Raw genomic sequence first — 20,031 nt, forward strand, 5'->3', positions numbered from 1 at the left:
AAGATAAGATTCTTACTTTTATCATGAGAATAAAGGTCTTGCAAACCAGTGAACGTTCGAGATTTTTTAGCAGAAAATGAACACCTGCTTTGCCTGCTTACAGATATCTGAAACTAGTTCCGTTTCGTGGATCATTAAAAATGACTTTCATTAGAGGCACGTGGGCTTAAATAATAATTTCTTTTTATTTATGAATAGTATATGATTCTTTTATTGACACTAATCTTTGTTTCCTATATTGAAATTATATATATATATATATATATATATATTTATTTTTAAAGGGAATCTGTTATAAAAAGAATGTTATTATTTTTTTAACAATTAATAAACTACTTTGTTTTACCCAATTTTTTCCTTATCTAAATTTTATAAGAAATTTGTCACTAAAATATTATTTATTATGAATTTTTTTGAGAGAATAACGCTTAAATTAAAATTAAATAATTTTTAAATCAAAACTTTAATAATAATTAAATCATTAATTTAATTTTATAGAATACTGCATTAAACTACTCACAACGAAAGAAAAATCCTTTTTACTGCAACCCATTTAAGGAATAATTTGTACCACAAGTATCATTAGAATTAGAGACAAAAGTTGACGTCGGGGAAAAAATTTATATTATACTCTATTAAGTTGTCCTGTATATGATATTCTAATAATTTTAAAAGTACTGATTGGTTGTGATAGAATTTACTTATATGCATTACTAATCAATATTCTGCTTAATAAAATTCTACATTTGAAACAAAAATTTCTTTATTTCATGAAAATCTTTAAATAGCCAGTTTTTGAAACATAGAAACCCTCTTTAAAAATCATTCGTTAGTGTTACTATTGGGAAAACTCTTTAGTAAACGATTGCGTGTCATTAACAATTATTTTGAATCATTAGGAAACCTATTACTAAGGTAACAGAATGTAATGTTTTCTTTTTCATGAATGCTCTGCATAGGCAAATGAGTCCTTATTTATCGTTTTCTAATGTTTTGTATATTGAGCAATTTTTATCTTACTTTAATAGTTTTGCAAAATACCTTTATAAAACAAGATTATAAATTAAACTAAATCGTACACTAATGAAAGTTAAAAACCAAAAAAAATTATTCGGCAATAATATAATAGGCCAAATGGAATAGTTTTGCTTTTATATGTACTTGGTTTAGATTTTTTAAGCCTTTGTCTTTCAAGATCTTTTAGGTCAAGTACACAACTTTATCAAAATATTGTCCAAGTCCTTTCAGTAATTACTAAAGAATTCCAAGTCTTCTCCGACCGTGTCTTTAATAATTACATTGGTGACTCAAGTGAGAGAAACAAAGAATAAAATCAAACATATAATCATTCAAAAATAATCATACAATGTATGTATTAAAATTTATGAATTCATCATATATACTCTATCAATCAACAAAATTCATAAATTTACTAATTAATTTCCAATTTAATTGTCTTAAGTTATTATAAATAATACAACATTAATGGATATATTATGGGCTTTAAGATTGTTCGTTCGTGAAGAACTTTCGAAATAGCTGGAAGATATCGATAGAATGTAAGAATTTTATCACATCCTTCTTTAGAAAATTCTTACCGATTCTTATGAAACTACTGATTCTTATGAAGTATTACAAAGGTCTCTCCGTCCAAAGAAGTACACAATTGTGTTTATAGAGAGGTAATGAGAGCATGGCTCAGTGTATAGTTTGTATTTTTATTTCTTATTTTTTTTAATATCTTTTAGCTGTTTCAAAGAAGTTCTAAGAAATATCAGTGCATGTATTATTTACGTAAGTGCAAGTATGATGTTTATCAGGAAATCAGCTCTATACATTTGTCTTATACTTTTGTAATTTTTTTAATTTAATTGTCTTTATAATAGCTTTCTTTTTTAATTTTTCTTCATAATAACTTCATTACGTAAATTCCACATTGCAATTTTCAGAAGCTAACAAAAACTATTATGTAATCACGGAAGTGATGACATCAAAAGAATATCATTTTAGGATTTTTTAAAATTCATAGAATTGGTATCTTTTATAATTGTTTTATGATGTCATCATTAAATTCAAATAATTAATTTCCAGAGTTTTCTTTCAATTATACTGTTCCCAGGATTGCTGCCACATTTGTTACATTCTATTTAGCTTTGTTTTCTCAATTTTTTAAGTTTTCGTCTTTCATTTGTCTGACGCCTTTATTAGAAAATAGGAAAAGTATATTATTTTTAAAGTAAAAATTTTAATACGTTGCCTTTTGAAATTTGACTTTTTATATATAAATTTCTTAGTTTTACTTTTCATATGAATTTGATTTATCTCAACATTCGAGTGGCGCAGCATAGCCAGATTTGGCTTTTATGCCAAAAAAAAACTAAATAACCAAACCAAACCTTTCAATTATACTTTTATCACTTCTGATATGTACTACTTTCTCAGTTTTCTTTTTTAGCTCCATTCGTTTTCTAAATGTTCGTGAAAATCCATGAGCAATTTTATTCGATTTTGATTTAAATTAAACCATTTTAAACAAATGCATTAAGCTCACTCATAACTGTTTTTACAATAACTGTGCTAAGATGTAGTGCCCTTATTGTAGCAGGACTTGTGTAGCAATCCTTGAAGGATTACCAAGCATTACTTGGAGAATCACAATACAGAACATGGATTCCACCCCCAAGTAAAAAAACTACCACAAAATTAGAAATAATAATTTTATTTCTTTACTTTGCATCGTACAGTTTTTATAAACGCTTCATATCAAATATCATATTGAGTACAGAATATAATTTCATCTTAAATTGAATTTTCAAATCATGCGTTCTTTTCGATTTCTCCCCGAATTCTATCAAGGGCTTCCTTGATTTCTTCGCCAACATCTATTCCCCAATCCAAAAGCTTATGATAGAGCTCTTCGGCCTGAAAATAATTCAGAGTTTTAATTATACTATCATATTGTGGAAAGTATCAGCTTATGTAAAATAAATATATATTTTTATTTATGGGTCAAAAAAGCGTGATTTGAAAAACTAAATACTTTAAAGCATAAAATACTAGAATAAAAAGATAAATAATGAATTTTGTCCTTCATGTGTTAATTTCCATGAAAATGATCTTAATAGGCACAGTATTATTATATTAATTTGCCACTCTTTCAGCAATGCAAATATACATACGCCGCAAAGTAATTGTTCTTTGATTAACATATAATTTAATATTATGATTAACATATATGGAGTCGATTAACAATTTAACAATAACATACAATTTTATAATTTCATTAACATGTAATTAACATATATGGAGTCAATTAATATGTAATTTCATACAATAACCATGTCTTCAGTTATTATCTAGTTCTCATGGTGTGTAAGGAAATCCATTTATCATTTTGTCTTGAAAACCGAATTCTGATTTAATATCTATATAATCAAAAACTACTTGAAGTTAAAAATATCTTAAGCCTCAAAAAATAGTTCGTCTCCTGCATTAGATACTTATGTAGGTTTCTTTAAATATCTCTTTCAATATCATTTTATACTTTTTAAATATACTTTATTAAAAAGTATATTTAAATATACTTTGAATAATAAAGTTCATTTAAGTAAAAGTATATTTAAATATACTTTAATAAAGTTCATTTAAATATACTTTATTAAATACTAAAGATTTAAATATACTTTATTAAATACTAAAGATTTAAATATACTTTTTTATTTAAATCTTTAGCAAAAAAGCAGTATATCACGCTTTGTTAAATGATTAATCGTGTTCGAGGAGAAACATTTTATATTTATGTTTTAAAACAGATACCCTAGGATAATATCTTTGAAAATTAGAAGAAAGTCAATAATTTTTCTCTTACCTTTTTAAAAGCTCTTTCACTGATTGTTTTTCCTTCCTTGATTGTCTTTTCGAAGCTATCTATCATGACTTGCAAACTATCCCTCATCCTGTCAGTGATCCAGTCTCCCCTGCAAGCACAGATATCAGATTAGAATAAGACATAATTTTATTTTCTAGCCAGTTTTTTTAATACATATTTTATGAAAAAACTGAGTTTTGAATGAGTGAAAAAATCTTTCCCTCTGTCTCTGTATATTTGTACAGCAATAAAGTTCAACTTATTTGATACCTTTAGAACCTCTTTATACCTCTTTTTGATACCTTTGATACCCTATTTTATACCTTTTTAACTTATTTTAAAATTGCTAGTGCATTTTGATTAAAAAGTCTTCAGAAAGCTTTTCATTGTACCTCTTATAGAAATGCTAAAACTTTATGCTGTAATATACTTAAGTATTTTTAAAAATTAGAATGATTTTTGGTACAATACAAACCTACTGTGTACTGAATGTCTGAAGACAATCATCTTGTTCTTTAATGTCTTTGGTCTACAGCCGTGAATTGAGGTTTTGAATTGATGAATTGAATGATAGAAATTTTAGTATTTTTAAACTGAATATTACAACTTGTATTAATATATTGAAATCATAACAATTTCGAATATTAAATCTTCTAATAAGGGATACAAATTTTCTGATAACGTAATTAACATATAATATTTTATATCAAAGCTATAAATCTCTAATACCTTCAAAGAACATTTTTAAATCTAATGTTTACTTTTTACTACTTATTTCTTCTTACACAAAATATGAAAGATTAATATTAACGAGATAACAAAAAAAATTCTGTAGAATTCCTAACATTGCATATGATAATTGGGAATTGCGTTTATATTTAATATTCATAAAACCTGAATTCCAAATGTGGAATTTTCATAAAAATTACTTAATTATAAATTTATGCCCTAAATTTTCCTTTTTTGAAGGTACTATTATTATAAGAACAGCATAATTTATTATTTTAAAACACTTTTAAATACCATCACTGTTATCAGTATGTAAAAAACTTTAAGCAATTATTTTTTTACTTACCCTTATTTATGGATAAGAAATCATTGTAAATCAATTTCTTGAAATTTTGCCAAAGATTCATTATTCAAACATTTTATAGCTTTTCAAAGTAATATCTCATAATCTAGTATTTGGCGATAAAAAAATAATTTAGCATGGAGTATCTTCGGAATTATATTAAAATTCAATATAATGTTTAATATCGAAAAACTCTCAGATTCCCCAAACAAGAATTCCATGAGTAACAATGAAACGGGGCATATTTTCCTAAAGAGGGCAATGAAAAATGCGCAATGATTCGACACATATATAAAATAACAATAATACTTAAACGTGCATGGAATTGTCGGCTCTGTCAGGACTGCAAAAAATAAAGAAAATACGAATAAATATTTTCTTCTTTATATTTGATAGATAACACGTATACACTGATTACGGTTGCAAAAAATTAAAATGAAAGACAGCATATAGGATTTCGAAATTTTCTTCGGTTAGACCAATAATTATAGGATAGTTCTTTCAAAATATAAGATCAATATCTACGTTCCATGTTTTACTGTTTTCTGAATTTAAACGCACCTGTTTCTTTCAAATTCCCTTCCAATTCTTTCAATTGCTTCCTTAATTTCTTCACCGACGTCGACTCCCCAGGCTAAAAGCTTGTGGTAAAGTTCTTCGGCCTGAAAAATTTATATAAATGAATATTGTAACAACATTGTTTTATCATTTCCTGTTTATATGAACGAAATGTAGTAAACTCAATGTTCCAACTTTAATAAATAAAGTGTGAAAAAATACAGGAAAAAACAATGTTCAATCTTAAATATTCCCATCATTTCTTAAGGTATGAAAATATATATAATATGTATTAATAGCTTTGACATTTTTTATTGATAATGCCTAATTCATTTGACACTTTTTAAATAATGCAACTTTCCGTATTCTGCACGGTAAACAGTATTCATGCCTAGATTCAGAATCTATGGCATAATACAAAATAAAGTAGCAGAAAAGCGTTTCAAGAAGCGAGGTTCTCTTTGAGAATTCAGATACAGTTTCTGATGCCTTGCCAACAATGGACAAATCTTAAGATAGCATATAACTGCATAAAAGTTCTGGCCTGTAAATTTTCAACATTAAAGTTTTCTGATTTATTATGTAGTATCATCTTTATCCAATTGATTTATTTGTATCAAGCAGGAAGATATTTTGATTTAAGTTTTGGAAATTAAAAATGCTTTATTAAATGGGCTGTTAAAAAGTGCTATTATATGTGATTTAAAAATGATTATGCCTATTCAATTCACTCCTTTGTAATATATTAATTTTTTTTATTAAAGTTATTACATAAGGTGGGAAACATTAATCATATACATTAGTTATAAATATTTTGGCATGATTTGTAGGGATTGTAATATTAATAATAAATGTATTAAATAATGTTATTATCCTTGTAAAATCAGAGGAAACAAAAACTTTGGTGAAATAAGAAATTTTCCTATGAAAACAAACTAATTTCTGTGAGTATTTAAATACAAATGTTTTTTTTAATGAAATTCATTTCGATAACGATTATTAATTACTCCTTTATTTAAATATTCAACAAAACATCAATATTTGGCATTCTGTTAAAAGAATAGCCAAATTAGAATTCACAACTCAGAATTTTAAATCATCTTTCATGCGTTATAATTTGGCGATATGTTTTTCATTTACAATATTAAGATAAAATATGCTAAAAGAAAATTCCATTGCAATTCAAAAGAACTGACAAGTTTCTCTTACCTTTCTGAAAGCTCTTTCACTGATTTTTTTTCCTTCCTTAACTGCCTTCTCGAAGCTATCTATCATGACTTGCAAACTATCCCTCATCCTGTCAGTGATCCAGTCTCCTCTGAAAGCACGGATATCAAATCATTATAAGGCACATTTTCACTTTCTTGTGACTCCTTATCATATAATTAATGCAATTAAACATATAAGGATGAGCAAAAAGGATATATTGCTATGCTTTTATTACTTTAAATCGAAAAAAATGACTTTCACTTGGTCTGCAAAAGGAGCTGAAATATCTTCACATGAATATTTAAAAACTTACAGCAAAAAGTTGGAATCATTTTCTAAAATATCTTTGTTATACTGATGATCTAAGTAAATCAACTTGTTGCTAAATGATTTGGTGTTTAGCAAAAACAGCCGCATACTATGTTTAGTATTTTAAGCATATAAATTTCAATATTACGAGATGTACTCGATTTATATGCAACGATTTTGAATTTTAAATATTCTATTGACAAAACTAGTTTCCATTGTGAGTTTTTCAATTTAATATAAAATAGGAGAAATAATAAATACTTTATTCAATTAATTTGGCATCCAATTATTTTGTGTGCTTTCTATTTTATGTGAAATGTGAATGATACGTATAAAACGTTGACAATTAATTTACAATTAATCAATTAAAGCTAAATTTTGTATTAGTTTGCATTTTGATTTTATTTTATTTACATTTTACTTGAATTTTCGAATGTCGAATTTTGTATGACAATACGATTACTCTTTGAATATTACGGGGTGGATTATTAAATATAAATAGCAAAAAATTTAATTTTTTGGAATAAAGTTTTCTATTACTTTTAAAAAATTTAAAAATAAATTTGCATCTAATAGTATATATTTCTTTTCCCATTTTTTTCTTGTTTTCTTTTTTTAATATTTTAAAGACGATGCATTTTCGAAGCTCATGAAGTGAATATATTTTAAGTATTAAAATTAATTTAAAATATTATATCGTAATATAAACTTCACCACAGAAAAATCCTTGTATGAAACATTGTACAATTAAATTGAAATTCAATATAATTTAAAATATTTTAATAGTTGTCAGGAAGAAAAATATTTTTGTATTCCCTACATAATTTATCATAATCTAAATTGTCACTTGGAGTGCTTTTTATAAAGTAGGCAATGCTCGCCATATTTCATTGAAAAATGTTTAATAACAATAACAATAATAATAAAAATAATAAAAATAATAAATAATAATAAATAAATAATAATAAAAATAAAAGTCGGGTATATAAAATATGAATAGTACTTACACGTGCACGGGGTTGTCAGCTCTGTCGAGACTGCAAAAAAGCGAAGAAAATATAAATATATTCTATACATGGTATGTATAACTTGATTGTTGAGTATTATAATGGAAAATAACTTGCAGATATTTCAAAGTTTCTGTGATTTAAAAAATAATTCCATGACAGTTTCTTGTAAAATATTAAATCATCATCTGAGTTTTACTTTTTACTGATGTTTGAATTTCAACGTACCTGTTCTTTTCAAATTCCCGCCCAATTCTTTCAATGGCCTCCTTGATTTCTTCACCTACATCCATTCCCCAATCCAAAAGTTTGTGGTAAAGCTCTTCGGCCTGAATAATTTATATTTTTATACATAATAAGAGCTTTCTTTAAAAACATCATATTTGTGAAAGAAAAAACATAATCTGCTAAGACTCGTATAATATCATCAGAAAGACTTCAAAATGTGGCGGTGAGGCATATCAGCAACATACCGTGGTTTGACAGGAACAAAGAAAATCTTAATATCGCAACCTTTTAAACCTTCCACAAGAAACTCTCCACATTTTTTTGAAAAAAATCGATAAAAGCGATAACATTGCAATTAAAGAAATTGAAGATTACGACCCTTCACTTCCAAAACAGGCTATATGACCCATCATCTCCTACATGTGTAGTATATCACCATAGCTTTATAACCGATTTAACTCTGGGCCGAATTTGCCGCAATTCATTCATGTAATATTTTTGTCTTCTTCTCTTCTCTTTGTTTTTCTTTCGATTTATTAGGAATTTATTATCTAATAAGTTAATCTTCCATTTATCTTGCACAACCACTTACTAAGCAATCTCCCCCATGCCATTACTCTATTCACCTATTATATCTGGTGGTAAAGAACCTCGAGTTCAAACACTCTGACATCTCCCTAAAAGCAGAAAATCGGCGCAAAAGTCAAAATATCATGATTTAACAAATTACAAGTGACATAATGCTAAGATATAACAAATGCTGAGAGTAATTATGAGAAAATAAAAGTTCAATGATGCATTTGGACATCTTTTCTTAGTTTCTGATTTAAAAAAATCTAACATTCTCCCCGATTTGACTAATGCAAATTTCTTTAGTGTACGTGTTCTGCAAATAGACAAAATCCTCGCCTATCCTGCAGATTCGCTATCGTAACATAGAAAAAATGTTGAAACCTTTTTCAAAAAGGGTCGATTTTTCTCGAATAAATCTAGTACAATTCTTTAAGGACAGTGATCACAATTTAGTTGAAAAGTAATAATACACATGTACTTCTCCATAATCTGAGGAAGATAAGGGCTTCAAGAATATTAAGCCTCATTCTGCTCATCCAATCGGATTATATAAAATTAATCATGGAAGATTCTTTTATTTAAACTTTCTAAATTAATAATGTACTTTTACTGTGTGCAACCATATACGATACTTCAAGGGACTCTTCATGTTCTCTCTTACCTTTCTGAAAGCTCTTTCACTGATAGTTTTTCCTTCTTTGAGTGCCTTTTCGAAACCGTCTACCATGACTTGCAGACTCTCCCTCATTCTCTCAGCGATCCAATTTCCACTGTAAAAAGATTAATATCAATTTCAAATAAAATATGCATTCATTTCCACCTCAGTTCTTTCACATATTTTTAATATAATGAAGATACATTTTGAAGGCTGTAACGTTTATAATCCTCTGTTTCTGCTAACTACATTGTAACTTAAACTGCTTTCATTCAAAATATAATACATTTCACATTTAATTATTAGTTATATAATAACAGAAAGAAATTATTTAGGATCATCAACAGTACTTACACATGCAGGGGCCTGTCAGCTGGATCGGGTCTGCAAAAAGACAGTAAAAATATAAGTAATTATTTTCCACTTCATTCATATTTCTCATGTCTTGTTAAAGCTGTAAAAATTTTAAATTCAAAACAATATGCAAATATTTTGGAATTTTTGTTCAATTTAAATAAAATTTTCAGAGCCAGCTCTCGCAAGATTTCTATTTTATGTATGTATTTAACTGTTTTTAATATACAAAGTTCAACACACCTGTTCTTGTCGAATTCCTGTCCAATTCTTTCAAGGGCCTCCTTTATTTCTTCGCCGACATCTATTCCCCAATCCAAGAGCGTATGGTAAAGTTCTTCGGCCTGAAAAATTTGCATTTATATATATTTGTAAACATTTTTAAAAAAAAAAAAAACTCCTGTTTATACAACCAGAAGCAGGTAACTGAAAATTTCACTTTTTATAGACTGCACAAGACAAAACATTAAAATAAAAAGAAAGGCAAAATAAAATTTTGTCAATTTTTCTTGATTTCTTATGAAAAGAATTTATTCTCTTTATTTTAAGTTTTCTGAGTTATATAAATTTCCTTAGTGGTTATGCTATTGATACTAACCGTATTCATGGCTATCTTGCAGTTTAACAAAAGAAAAAAAGCTGTACACAGCTATTTGAAAAGGAGTGATTTGTTAGGATTATTAAGATACAAATCATAATGAAATGCCAGCAACGCGCAAATTTAATTAAGATAATTTATAACACTACTCATGCAAAGAACCATAATTCCGTTAAGGTAAGGGTTTCGAAATTATTATATAGTATTTTGCACGTCTAATCCGTTTGCTTATAATAACTTAGGATAATTAGTTGATTCAAACATTTTAAATTAATAGTGCGCTTTTCTTAGATGCAATATTATTTGAAATACTTAAATGACTGTTCTATAGTTTTGTTCAAAAACCTTGATCGCTTTTTTTAAGGAAGAAATTTTTCGTATCAAAAAAGTAATTCTTTTTTATCAATAATATTACCATAATATGTTGTGATTTTTGGTTCCATTAGAATTTTATTTAGCACGTTTGAAAACTAATAATCTAGATTCTTGGCTATTTAAAAAAAGAGGAGAACGAAAACTTGCTATAAATAAAAAAAAGTCTGTAATAAAAATAACAGGGTGAATTTGCTTAATTACTTATAAGGCCTTATTAAATGTAGTATTTTTTACATACTATTAAAATGTAACTTTTTAATGAAATATCTTTATTTATTATTCCCTTAAGAGGAAGTTCAAACTCGAATTCATAATTTTTAAAAAACTAAAAATTCGATTCAATTTTGGAGAGATGATTTTCATTCATATTTCTAATTTAACATATATGTTACGGCCAAAGCCCGAAATCGGCCAGATCGCGAATTGGCCGGCCAGATCGCGATCTGGCCAACGTTGCTGTAAACTTACCGGCCAATGTCCGATCTTTTCTTGATTTCGGGCTTTGGCCGGCCAGTTCGCGAAATGGCTGGGGACGATCGGCCAAAGTAGAAAGAAAGGAATCAAGAACACATTGTTTTACACCCTGTTAAAAATGAAGTATTTAAAAATGAGTACTTCTGTGTGCTGTTTTTTTTTTAAGTACAATTGTTTCAGAAACGAGTTCCAATATAAGTGACACCTCTGAGTTAAAAATAAGCTTGTAATATATAAAAATATGATCTCGTGTTATTCTGTTCTCATATTAAAGCCATAATAGAAATTATTCAGTGAACGTGTATACTTGAACAACGTGATAGCGTGAAGATTAGATTTCCGCCCTTCAAAATGAAATAATTATATCTTGAGAAAAAGCGTTGCGTATCGTGTATGAATACAAAGGCAAATTGAGTATTCAGTTTTCAATTACCTTTAAGGGTGATCCTTAGTCTTTTTCTGCTCCATGGACCTAATGTTAAAGATCCCAGATCACTTTGTCTCCCGAAATGTCGCTTCAAAAAATATGAAATTTTTTGCAAAGGCAAATAACAAAAATAAGGGCTAATTAAAACAAATATGAAGGACAAATAGTTTTGTTATTAACATCATTTAAAGACATTTCTTTGTTGGCGCCATCTGTCGAATTTCACCTACAATATGTCCTTATTTATATTTTATACATGAATGTCATTATATTTATTTACCACTAGTCGCCTTTGGCGACCAGTATTAATGATCGCTAAAATTTTCAATTAATGTAAATTGCTCTTTTAGCAGCTTTTTCTGCAAAATATTTTTGAGCTTCATATTTTGGTAGTTATATGATTCAGTCGTACTTTTATGTAGGCCTTAAACAGTTCTGTTTCATTGTACTACTTTCCCTAATGTTCTGTCAGTATCCATAAAATTTCTACTTTAAACTAAAGTGGAAATATTAAACTGCAATCAATATAAAAGCTTTTTATATTAAAGCTAACCATGTCTTTTTTGTAAATATGAAAATTGAAATCAGAGTCGTTCAGCAGTGAAATCTGACCGATTTATGAAGTTTTTATGCATCATTTTTATAATCACAGGCCAATCACTGTCTAGAAACCCTGCAGAGGATTAGCGTATCTTCATTGAGATAGTCGGTGAAGTGGTCTAAAATCGCCAGTTTTTATAGAAGAGTGATATTGAAATTTCATAAATCAGTCAGTTTTAGTGATTGATTTAGTTGGTTGGAGTTCAACAATTTTTATTAAAAATATTGGTGGTGTATCAAGAATATTTTGTTAAATATGATTCAAAGGATAGAGGACCTATGTAAAAATTTAAAATTCCTGATTCATCGGAGCATTTATTGACTAAAGTTATATTAAATATAATTATTTAGTTAATTTAGACCATTTTTTTAGCAAATGTATGCCCCAAATTAGATGATAGTAACTGATTAGAATGATTATTCTAAGCATATTAAACTATGTTTGCCTTAAATTAAATTGTTTTATTGAATTAATAATATAGGTATTGTCAAAGCTCATAGAAAACTTTTCCTCCTTTTACTTTTCAGAAAATATCTTATTTCACTTTTTTTTTTTTCATTTTATACAGACACCTGCAGAAAATTACAATTTTGTTTATTAAATTTGCAATAATAGTTGATTTATTTTTTAATTTAAACCTTTATCAATGTGATGTCAACACGTTGATAAAAGATATTTTTTTTTAATTTGACGTGCTCGTGCAGATTAAATTTTAGCATAATTTAATCTAAGCATAATTTATAAATTAAATTTTAAGCTTTAATTAAAAAAAAGCTTTAATTTGATGCAAAAATCGATTTTGTGCTGTAATATTTTCTGGTTATAGCGACAAAACGCCGAAATTACGCTTAATTTTTAATTAAAATTCTAATTAAAAATTTTAAAAAATCGCTGCAGGGTGCACATTTTTGACCTCCAAGGTATATATATGCCAAATTTGATAACTGTTTGTCAAACGGTTTGGACTGTAGAGCGCCAACACACACACACACACACACACAAACATACATTGAGCTTCATTTATAAGTATAGATTATCACTTCGGGCTTTGGCCAAGGATGCCCGGCCACTTCGCGAAATGGCCAGCCAAAGTAGAAAATACAACATTAATTGCAAGTATTTCGGACTTTGGCCAAACCTCTTGGCCAGTTCGCGAATTGGCCGGCCAATTCGCGAACTGGCCGCATTTCGGGCTTTGGCCGTAACATATATATGAAAATAACAAGAAAATTTCGTTTAAATTCAGAATGGTTCATTAAGTTTCTCTATTACCTTTTTGAAAGCTCTTTCACTGATCGTTTTTCCTTCTTTGAGTGCTTTCTCGAAGCCGTCTACCATGACTTGCAGACTCTCCCTCATCCTCTCAGCGATCCAACCTCCTCTACAAATAGATTTAATATCAGTTTTAAATAGAATACGCATTTGTTTCCATTTGAGGTATTTCATATATTTTTCATATATATGCGATGTATTTCGAAAGCTATAATAGTTATAATCCTCTGTTTCCGTTAGCTTCGTTGTAATTTAAACTGCTTTTATTTAGAAACCAGAACATTCCTTATTGAACCATTAATTATATAATAAAAACATTTAATTAGAAATATCAGTAATACTTACGCATGCATGGGTCGGTCAGCTTGGTCGAATCTGCGAAAAGCAACAAAATTAAAAATAATTTTTATTTGAGGAAAGATATATTTTCGCTACTGTTACAATAAAATAAAATTGAAGTATTCTAAATTCCACATATCGACATTACTATTAGAATATTTTTTCTAACACAACTTCTTTTCATTTCTTTAACTTATTTCATGTTTTTAAGTTCTCTAGAATAGTTTTTGATTTAAAAATTTCAAAAATTAATTAGAATCAATCGTGAATTGAAATTCCAGATTTATCTTGTATTTAGTTTTAAATTAAAAAATTCTGCTTAGTACATTAATAAATGTCTTTTAAAATTTTAGATAATTAATTTATTTTTAATATTACCGTATCCCCCATTTTGTTGAAGATTCTGAGATCCAGAAGGGCTACGAATACTAAACTTATAAATTAAATCCGATGAAAATTCATCAATTTCGACAATAGGAATGAACAACTCCGACTCCATCGTTAGTGTTCTGAGCATGGAGTCCTCACCATGTAACCCAGTCTTTAGTAGTAAAAACAATAGCCATATAATAGCATATAAGCAGAAAAATACTCTAAACATGCTCAAAAACATAAAATTTCATTTATAGTTTATTTTAAATTTATACATCTGATATGTTATAAGTGAACGTATTGTTTTTCTCATTCGAGAAACGTTGTGTAGAATTTTTAAACATCAATAGTTTTATTGAATTTGTTGAACTTACCTATCAACCAAGAGGGCATCATCTGAAAAGAAAATAAATTTTTATTCGAATCAGTAATGAAAATAATGCTTTTTGATATAGCTTTAAATTGTAGAAATTGATATCCATTTGTAATTAAAAAGGACCTAAGAAATATTCTTTTTATTTGTTAGTACCATTAAAAATAAAAACAAAGACTTGTATGGTTAAATAGTAAATAATTCCACATTCATTCAGGCATGAGCTGTCTATTGTCAGAGCATTATAAACATTTTATAGTATACAAAATTTTACGCAATATTAAACATATATTACACAACATATTTTACACAATATTAAAAATCTGTAATTTAATATTTTTAAAATATATACTATAATTTTTCTTTTTGATTTAAGACAAATTATTCAGTGAAACTAAGTTAAGATTAATTAGAAAAATGTTTAGTTTTGAAATATACTGAGAATCGTGAGAATCTGTCTTAGAACTTCCTCGTCAACCCTAGCTAATAATTATAAGTCAAGCTGCCAAAAATCAAAGGCAAAATTAAAAATACCTTTTAAACTCTCCCTTAATATATTCTTATATAATCACTGGAATATTTATCAAAATTTTAGGTATATTGAACCCTAAGTTAATAAGTTTCTTTTTTTCAATGAACAATCGATTGACTCTTAATTTACTTGCTGGAAGTGTTGCTTTTGTTTTCGCTTTATTTTTAATTTACTCTTTTATGTGTAAGTACACATTTTTTTTTATCTGCAGTGGTTCCTTCTTTCTTTACTTCGAAATTATGAATCTTAACTGATAAGATCTTCTTGATGCAAGATTCTTATAACGATGAAAACCTGAACTGAGAAATTTTCCTCCAGTGCATTTTGCATTTAACAATATTTAGCTTTCAAACAATTTACCTAATGTGTTTTCTACTTTCAGTTGACAAAATTCATAATTACTTAATCTCTGGAAATTCCACATTTTTTTTTTTAATATTTAGGAAAAATGTAGATAAATCATTAAAGTATTAATTTGGATTTTGTTTTTAGTTTTGATTTGTTTTCCTGTGCTACAAACAAACCACTTTAAGATACAGGAATGGTTGAAAGCTTCACTTACCGAATTCGGTAGGGTAAGCCGAGGTAAAGCCAAGGCCCACCAACAGGAAAACTACCAGATACTTCATAGAGCTGAGAAAGAAAGAATTAAAATAATGTTAATAATATATAATCTGCCCAATAACCGTGATAATAACTGTATATCATAAAATAAATTTCTGGTAATAGATATCAATTAGGAGCAAATGAATTACTTTTAATAAATGGAAGAAAACGGTTTGTTAAAAAGAAGTAATGACTTAAAAAAATGAAAAAAAAAAGCGAATGCAGGCTTAATCTTTGTTTCCAATTTCTTTAACCCTTTAAAGCCCATTATTTTTATTATACTGATAAATGAGAAAATACATTCTATAAATATAGCAATAGGATGGAGTGGTTGTTTGAGATATTCTGGCGCAATCGCCATTCTTTTGACCATTCTGCACCAGATTAAATCATAAGATCATAGCACACAAATATTATAATGCCATCATAACTACTGACAAATTTTCAGTTGAAACCAAATTAATATTTGAATTAAAGAATCGAACACTATGGACTTCAAAAATTTGAAGAGATGAACATGAGGACTTTTCAAACAAAAAAAAACTATCATTCATAAAGACTGAATATACAAATGCAGTATCAATTTCCAATTATACGCGGAATCGCGTGTCACAGCAACCGCGGATAATCCTAAAAAGGGTTGCTTATGTATACGAACCATCACAAAAATGCTTTACATTTTTATAAATTTATAACTTAGATAAACAACTTATTTCTGTGCTGACAAGTTGTTAGTTTGCTTTTAAAAAATCGAGGTTCCTTTTCCTCTAATTCAAACACGTTTTTATTTTTGATTAAGTCTCTCTTAACCCCATTTTGTAAATAGCGGTTAATCGGAAATTTACTACACATATTTAACTAGTTTAACAAATTTTCCTTATTATTTTAGCCTAATTTAAGAGGAAATTAAATTTCATTTTGCGAAAGTGGTGTCCAAGAATTGTTTCGGTGTATAATTTTAATATTATGAGATCAAAATTCATCAATTGCGTTTCATCTCAATACGGGAATAATACAATATTTCACTTGCAATGAAACTAGAACATGAAGTTATAAACAGATTTTATCCTTCATATCATTTATCTAATTTATAGATAATATGCCTAGGTTAATAAAGTAATAAATAAACCGTAGCAAGTGAGAAAATGATGTAGAACGTTTTAAAATAAATGATATTTTTAAATGAGATAAAGGTGTTTTAATCAAAAATTTGTCTTAGTAATTCCATAGTTCAAGAACAACAATATAAATGACATTTTAGTTAAATTTTAAGCGATTTAAAAATTATAAACAGAATCCCTCACCCACAAGATTTCAAAAAAAAAATTTCACCTTAAAGTAAAATTTCACTTTTAAAAAAATTGAAATATGATCATTTTTTTAAAACAGACCTTTGAAATTTAAAAAACTTGTCTATCAATAATATATCTATTCCCATTTATTTTACTGATAAATTAAATATTTATTATAAGTAGCAAAGTACTTTCAATAAAATAACATCATTGATTTTTATAAAATAATAAGACCTTCTGATGAAATTTCGACATATTTTTTATTGGTCCAATTAGATTTATTCATATTTCAAGCAATGCAGCACATCTCAGTTTATTTCTAACTCTAACTCAAACTCTTAAAGAATTTATATGAATTTAAAGTTAAATTAAGAGAGTCTTTGTTAAGATCTAATAGAAATGTAGATCCAACAAAAGTTAAGGAGATTTAGTCCAAAACTTTAAACACGAAGTTTTTTTCCCTTTTAAACGAGAACTTTTTTCTTAATCTAGTTATGTTAATTGCAATTTTCATTGTCAGATTTAAGATTGGCTCTGCTCATTATTTCTGCTACCACTTATTTATTTCTGGAAAAGTTAAAAGCACTTTCGAAACTAGTTGAAGGAATATAGACAAAATAAATATCTTGCTTGATTTAATTTGAATACTCTTAATCGCTAGATACTACGCAACTTCGATAAGTAATTTTTGTTTTAAAATCTCTGGTATTTCTTGTAGTAGGTAAACAAAAATTATTTCAATTACAGAAATATAAACAGAGAAATCGTTTCAATATTCTAATGGTAATCGCTTTTTTAAAAATATTCACAACTGAATCATTGGAAAGCATTTTCACATTGTTTGAAAAAATTTTCTTATGAATCTTGTTTGGCTACGTTATGTAAAAACTTTTTTCTTTCACATCAAGAATTTTTTAAAGTTAGTCAAAAGCTGAAGAAATTTATGATTTTATCATTCTAATTCTTAAACATTGACAATTATACAATTAGAAAAATTAGCAGGGAAAAAGCAGGATTTGCTAAAAGGCCGTACTTACAAAGTAGCAGTGAATCGTCACCAGTGATATTAGCATATTCAATTAAGGCATATATATAGTAAAGTTTAAAGAGATTAGAATATGAAATTATCGCATGGGAACGAAATTCTTGCGTTTCAACCTGGAGGTCGCAGATAGACCATATGTCAAATTTGATCGCAGATTATCACTATCCTACTTCGTCTTTGATATTAAATAAAAGAAGCTCTTCAATTAATCTGAAGGGTCCCAGTCAAGACCAGTTTTGATGTCTTTGTTGCTTTAATCTAATCATTAATAAAGAGATGAATGATTGCCAAAAGTTTAAGAATGCAAGAATAAAAATCTTTAATCTGCAGTAGAACATATTTGATCTTTTGTTCTCTTGTGATCCATTTCCCATGATTTGTCAGTTACAATCAGAGAAAAATCTATATGAGCAAAACTTTGAGTATGTCTTTTCTATTTTTTGTTGAAGTAAGGCCATTACCAATTTATTTCAAATATTGAATTATACAAGATTTGATCATTGAAGCCTCTTATTACTTTCATATGAACAAAATATAGCTCCAGAAAATATCACAATCATCAAAGAATTCCCTCTTGAGATTTTGATGATTGACAGGACACCTCACTGAGTTTTTAAATTATAAAAATGTTGTCTGTTCATCGGCTGTTATATAAAAATGATTAACTCAAAAGCAAAATGAACTATATGAATGAAACTTCGCATGTTGCCTTATATGAAGAATGTGGACCATATTAATACTTGGCCAAATCCGTCAACAAAGAGTGTTATATTAAAGTTTCTGCTATGTTTGCTTAAAAAAACTAAAAAAGAGAATAGTCTTTTATAAAACTTCAAAAAAATGAATCATATTACTAAAACAATCCAAGCATACTTCCTTTCTGCATTATAAAATATAAATTATAAAATCGTTTGATTTAAAAGTTAAATCAAAGTATTTTAACTTTTAATTTTATACTTATATTTTTTATAAAGTGTAATGTACAGTTTCACTTTACATATTTTTATAAAAACGCTTTTTCTATGTTACTTAATTCGCTATAGTTTTCCTTTCATTGCTTTTAAGGGTAAAATATCCAAAATGTAAGGATTTTCTAGCTAATTCATATTCATGACTTAATCAAACTTAAGATTTATATTTATCGTCAACAGTACAGTTTCTCTGGAAAAAAAATTAAAAATATCTTTTTTCTAACATCTGAAGTATTGAGGAAAGCATTGCGATTATATGAAAGTTTATCAAAATATTGATTTATCCATGGTGTGATATTTAGCCGATTTCTATACCAATTCGTTGGCATCTATGCGGGTAAAATAGAGGTCTCCACTGCAACTGTCCACCTCTTTTAATTAATTCTTATAAGTAACGTTAGTATCAATTATTTATTTTGTGCGCTTATTGGATAAATGTTAAATTCTGATAAACCTTTCGTTATAAATTGAAATCTGTCTTTAGCAACACATTTTAATAGCTGCAATTGTTAACTTAATTTACAGATGATATTTCTTGTGCCGTTTCCCTAGAAGAGATAAGTAAAGATCTATATGTGCTTCCGGAATGTATTCTCCTTTCTAAAGTTTGGATATTCTTGTCGATTCAAGTTGTTGATTCAAATACAAAATAGACGGAGCTCCCTTGACTATGATAAAACAAATGAAATATCTTGGGGCTCTTCTTGAAAGTAAATTTTCTTGGAAGCCACACTTAATTTACGTAACAGAGAAATGTGACAAATTACAGCGTGGATTAAATCGGATTTCACGCAACACGTTTGGTATAAATTACAACGTACATTCACTCATTTATAAACAGGGAATCGAACCTTTCATAATGTATGGTTCTAGAGTTTGTGGTGCCGCGCTTAAAAGGAAGGTGAATTCTAAATATCTTCG

At 27.6% G+C, this 20,031-nt stretch overlaps 1 protein-coding gene across 1 annotated transcript; it reads right to left on the minus strand.

Annotated features, from left to right (window-relative positions):
• Window positions 1–2,709: 2,709 nt before the first annotated feature.
• On the minus strand, window positions 2,710–18,155 carry LOC129981188 (uncharacterized). The gene is made up of 15 exons (XM_056091921.1): window positions 18,132–18,155; window positions 15,759–15,829; window positions 14,666–14,687; window positions 13,926–13,955; window positions 13,581–13,689; window positions 10,077–10,177; window positions 9,834–9,863; window positions 9,486–9,594; window positions 8,252–8,352; window positions 8,024–8,053; window positions 6,708–6,816; window positions 5,502–5,602; window positions 5,254–5,283; window positions 3,869–3,977; window positions 2,710–2,922 (listed from the first exon to the last, which is right to left on the minus strand). Exons 2-15 carry the CDS (start codon window positions 15,823–15,825, stop codon window positions 2,818–2,820), a joined length of 1,053 nt encoding a protein of 350 aa, XP_055947896.1. The 5' UTR covers window positions 15,826–15,829; window positions 18,132–18,155; the 3' UTR covers window positions 2,710–2,817.
• Between the last annotated feature and the right edge of the window lie 1,876 nt (window positions 18,156–20,031).

The sequence above is a fragment of the Argiope bruennichi genome, chromosome 8 (assembly GCF_947563725.1).
Source record: "Argiope bruennichi chromosome 8, qqArgBrue1.1, whole genome shotgun sequence".
In the NCBI taxonomy this organism is placed as follows: Eukaryota; Metazoa; Arthropoda; class Arachnida; order Araneae; family Araneidae; genus Argiope; species Argiope bruennichi.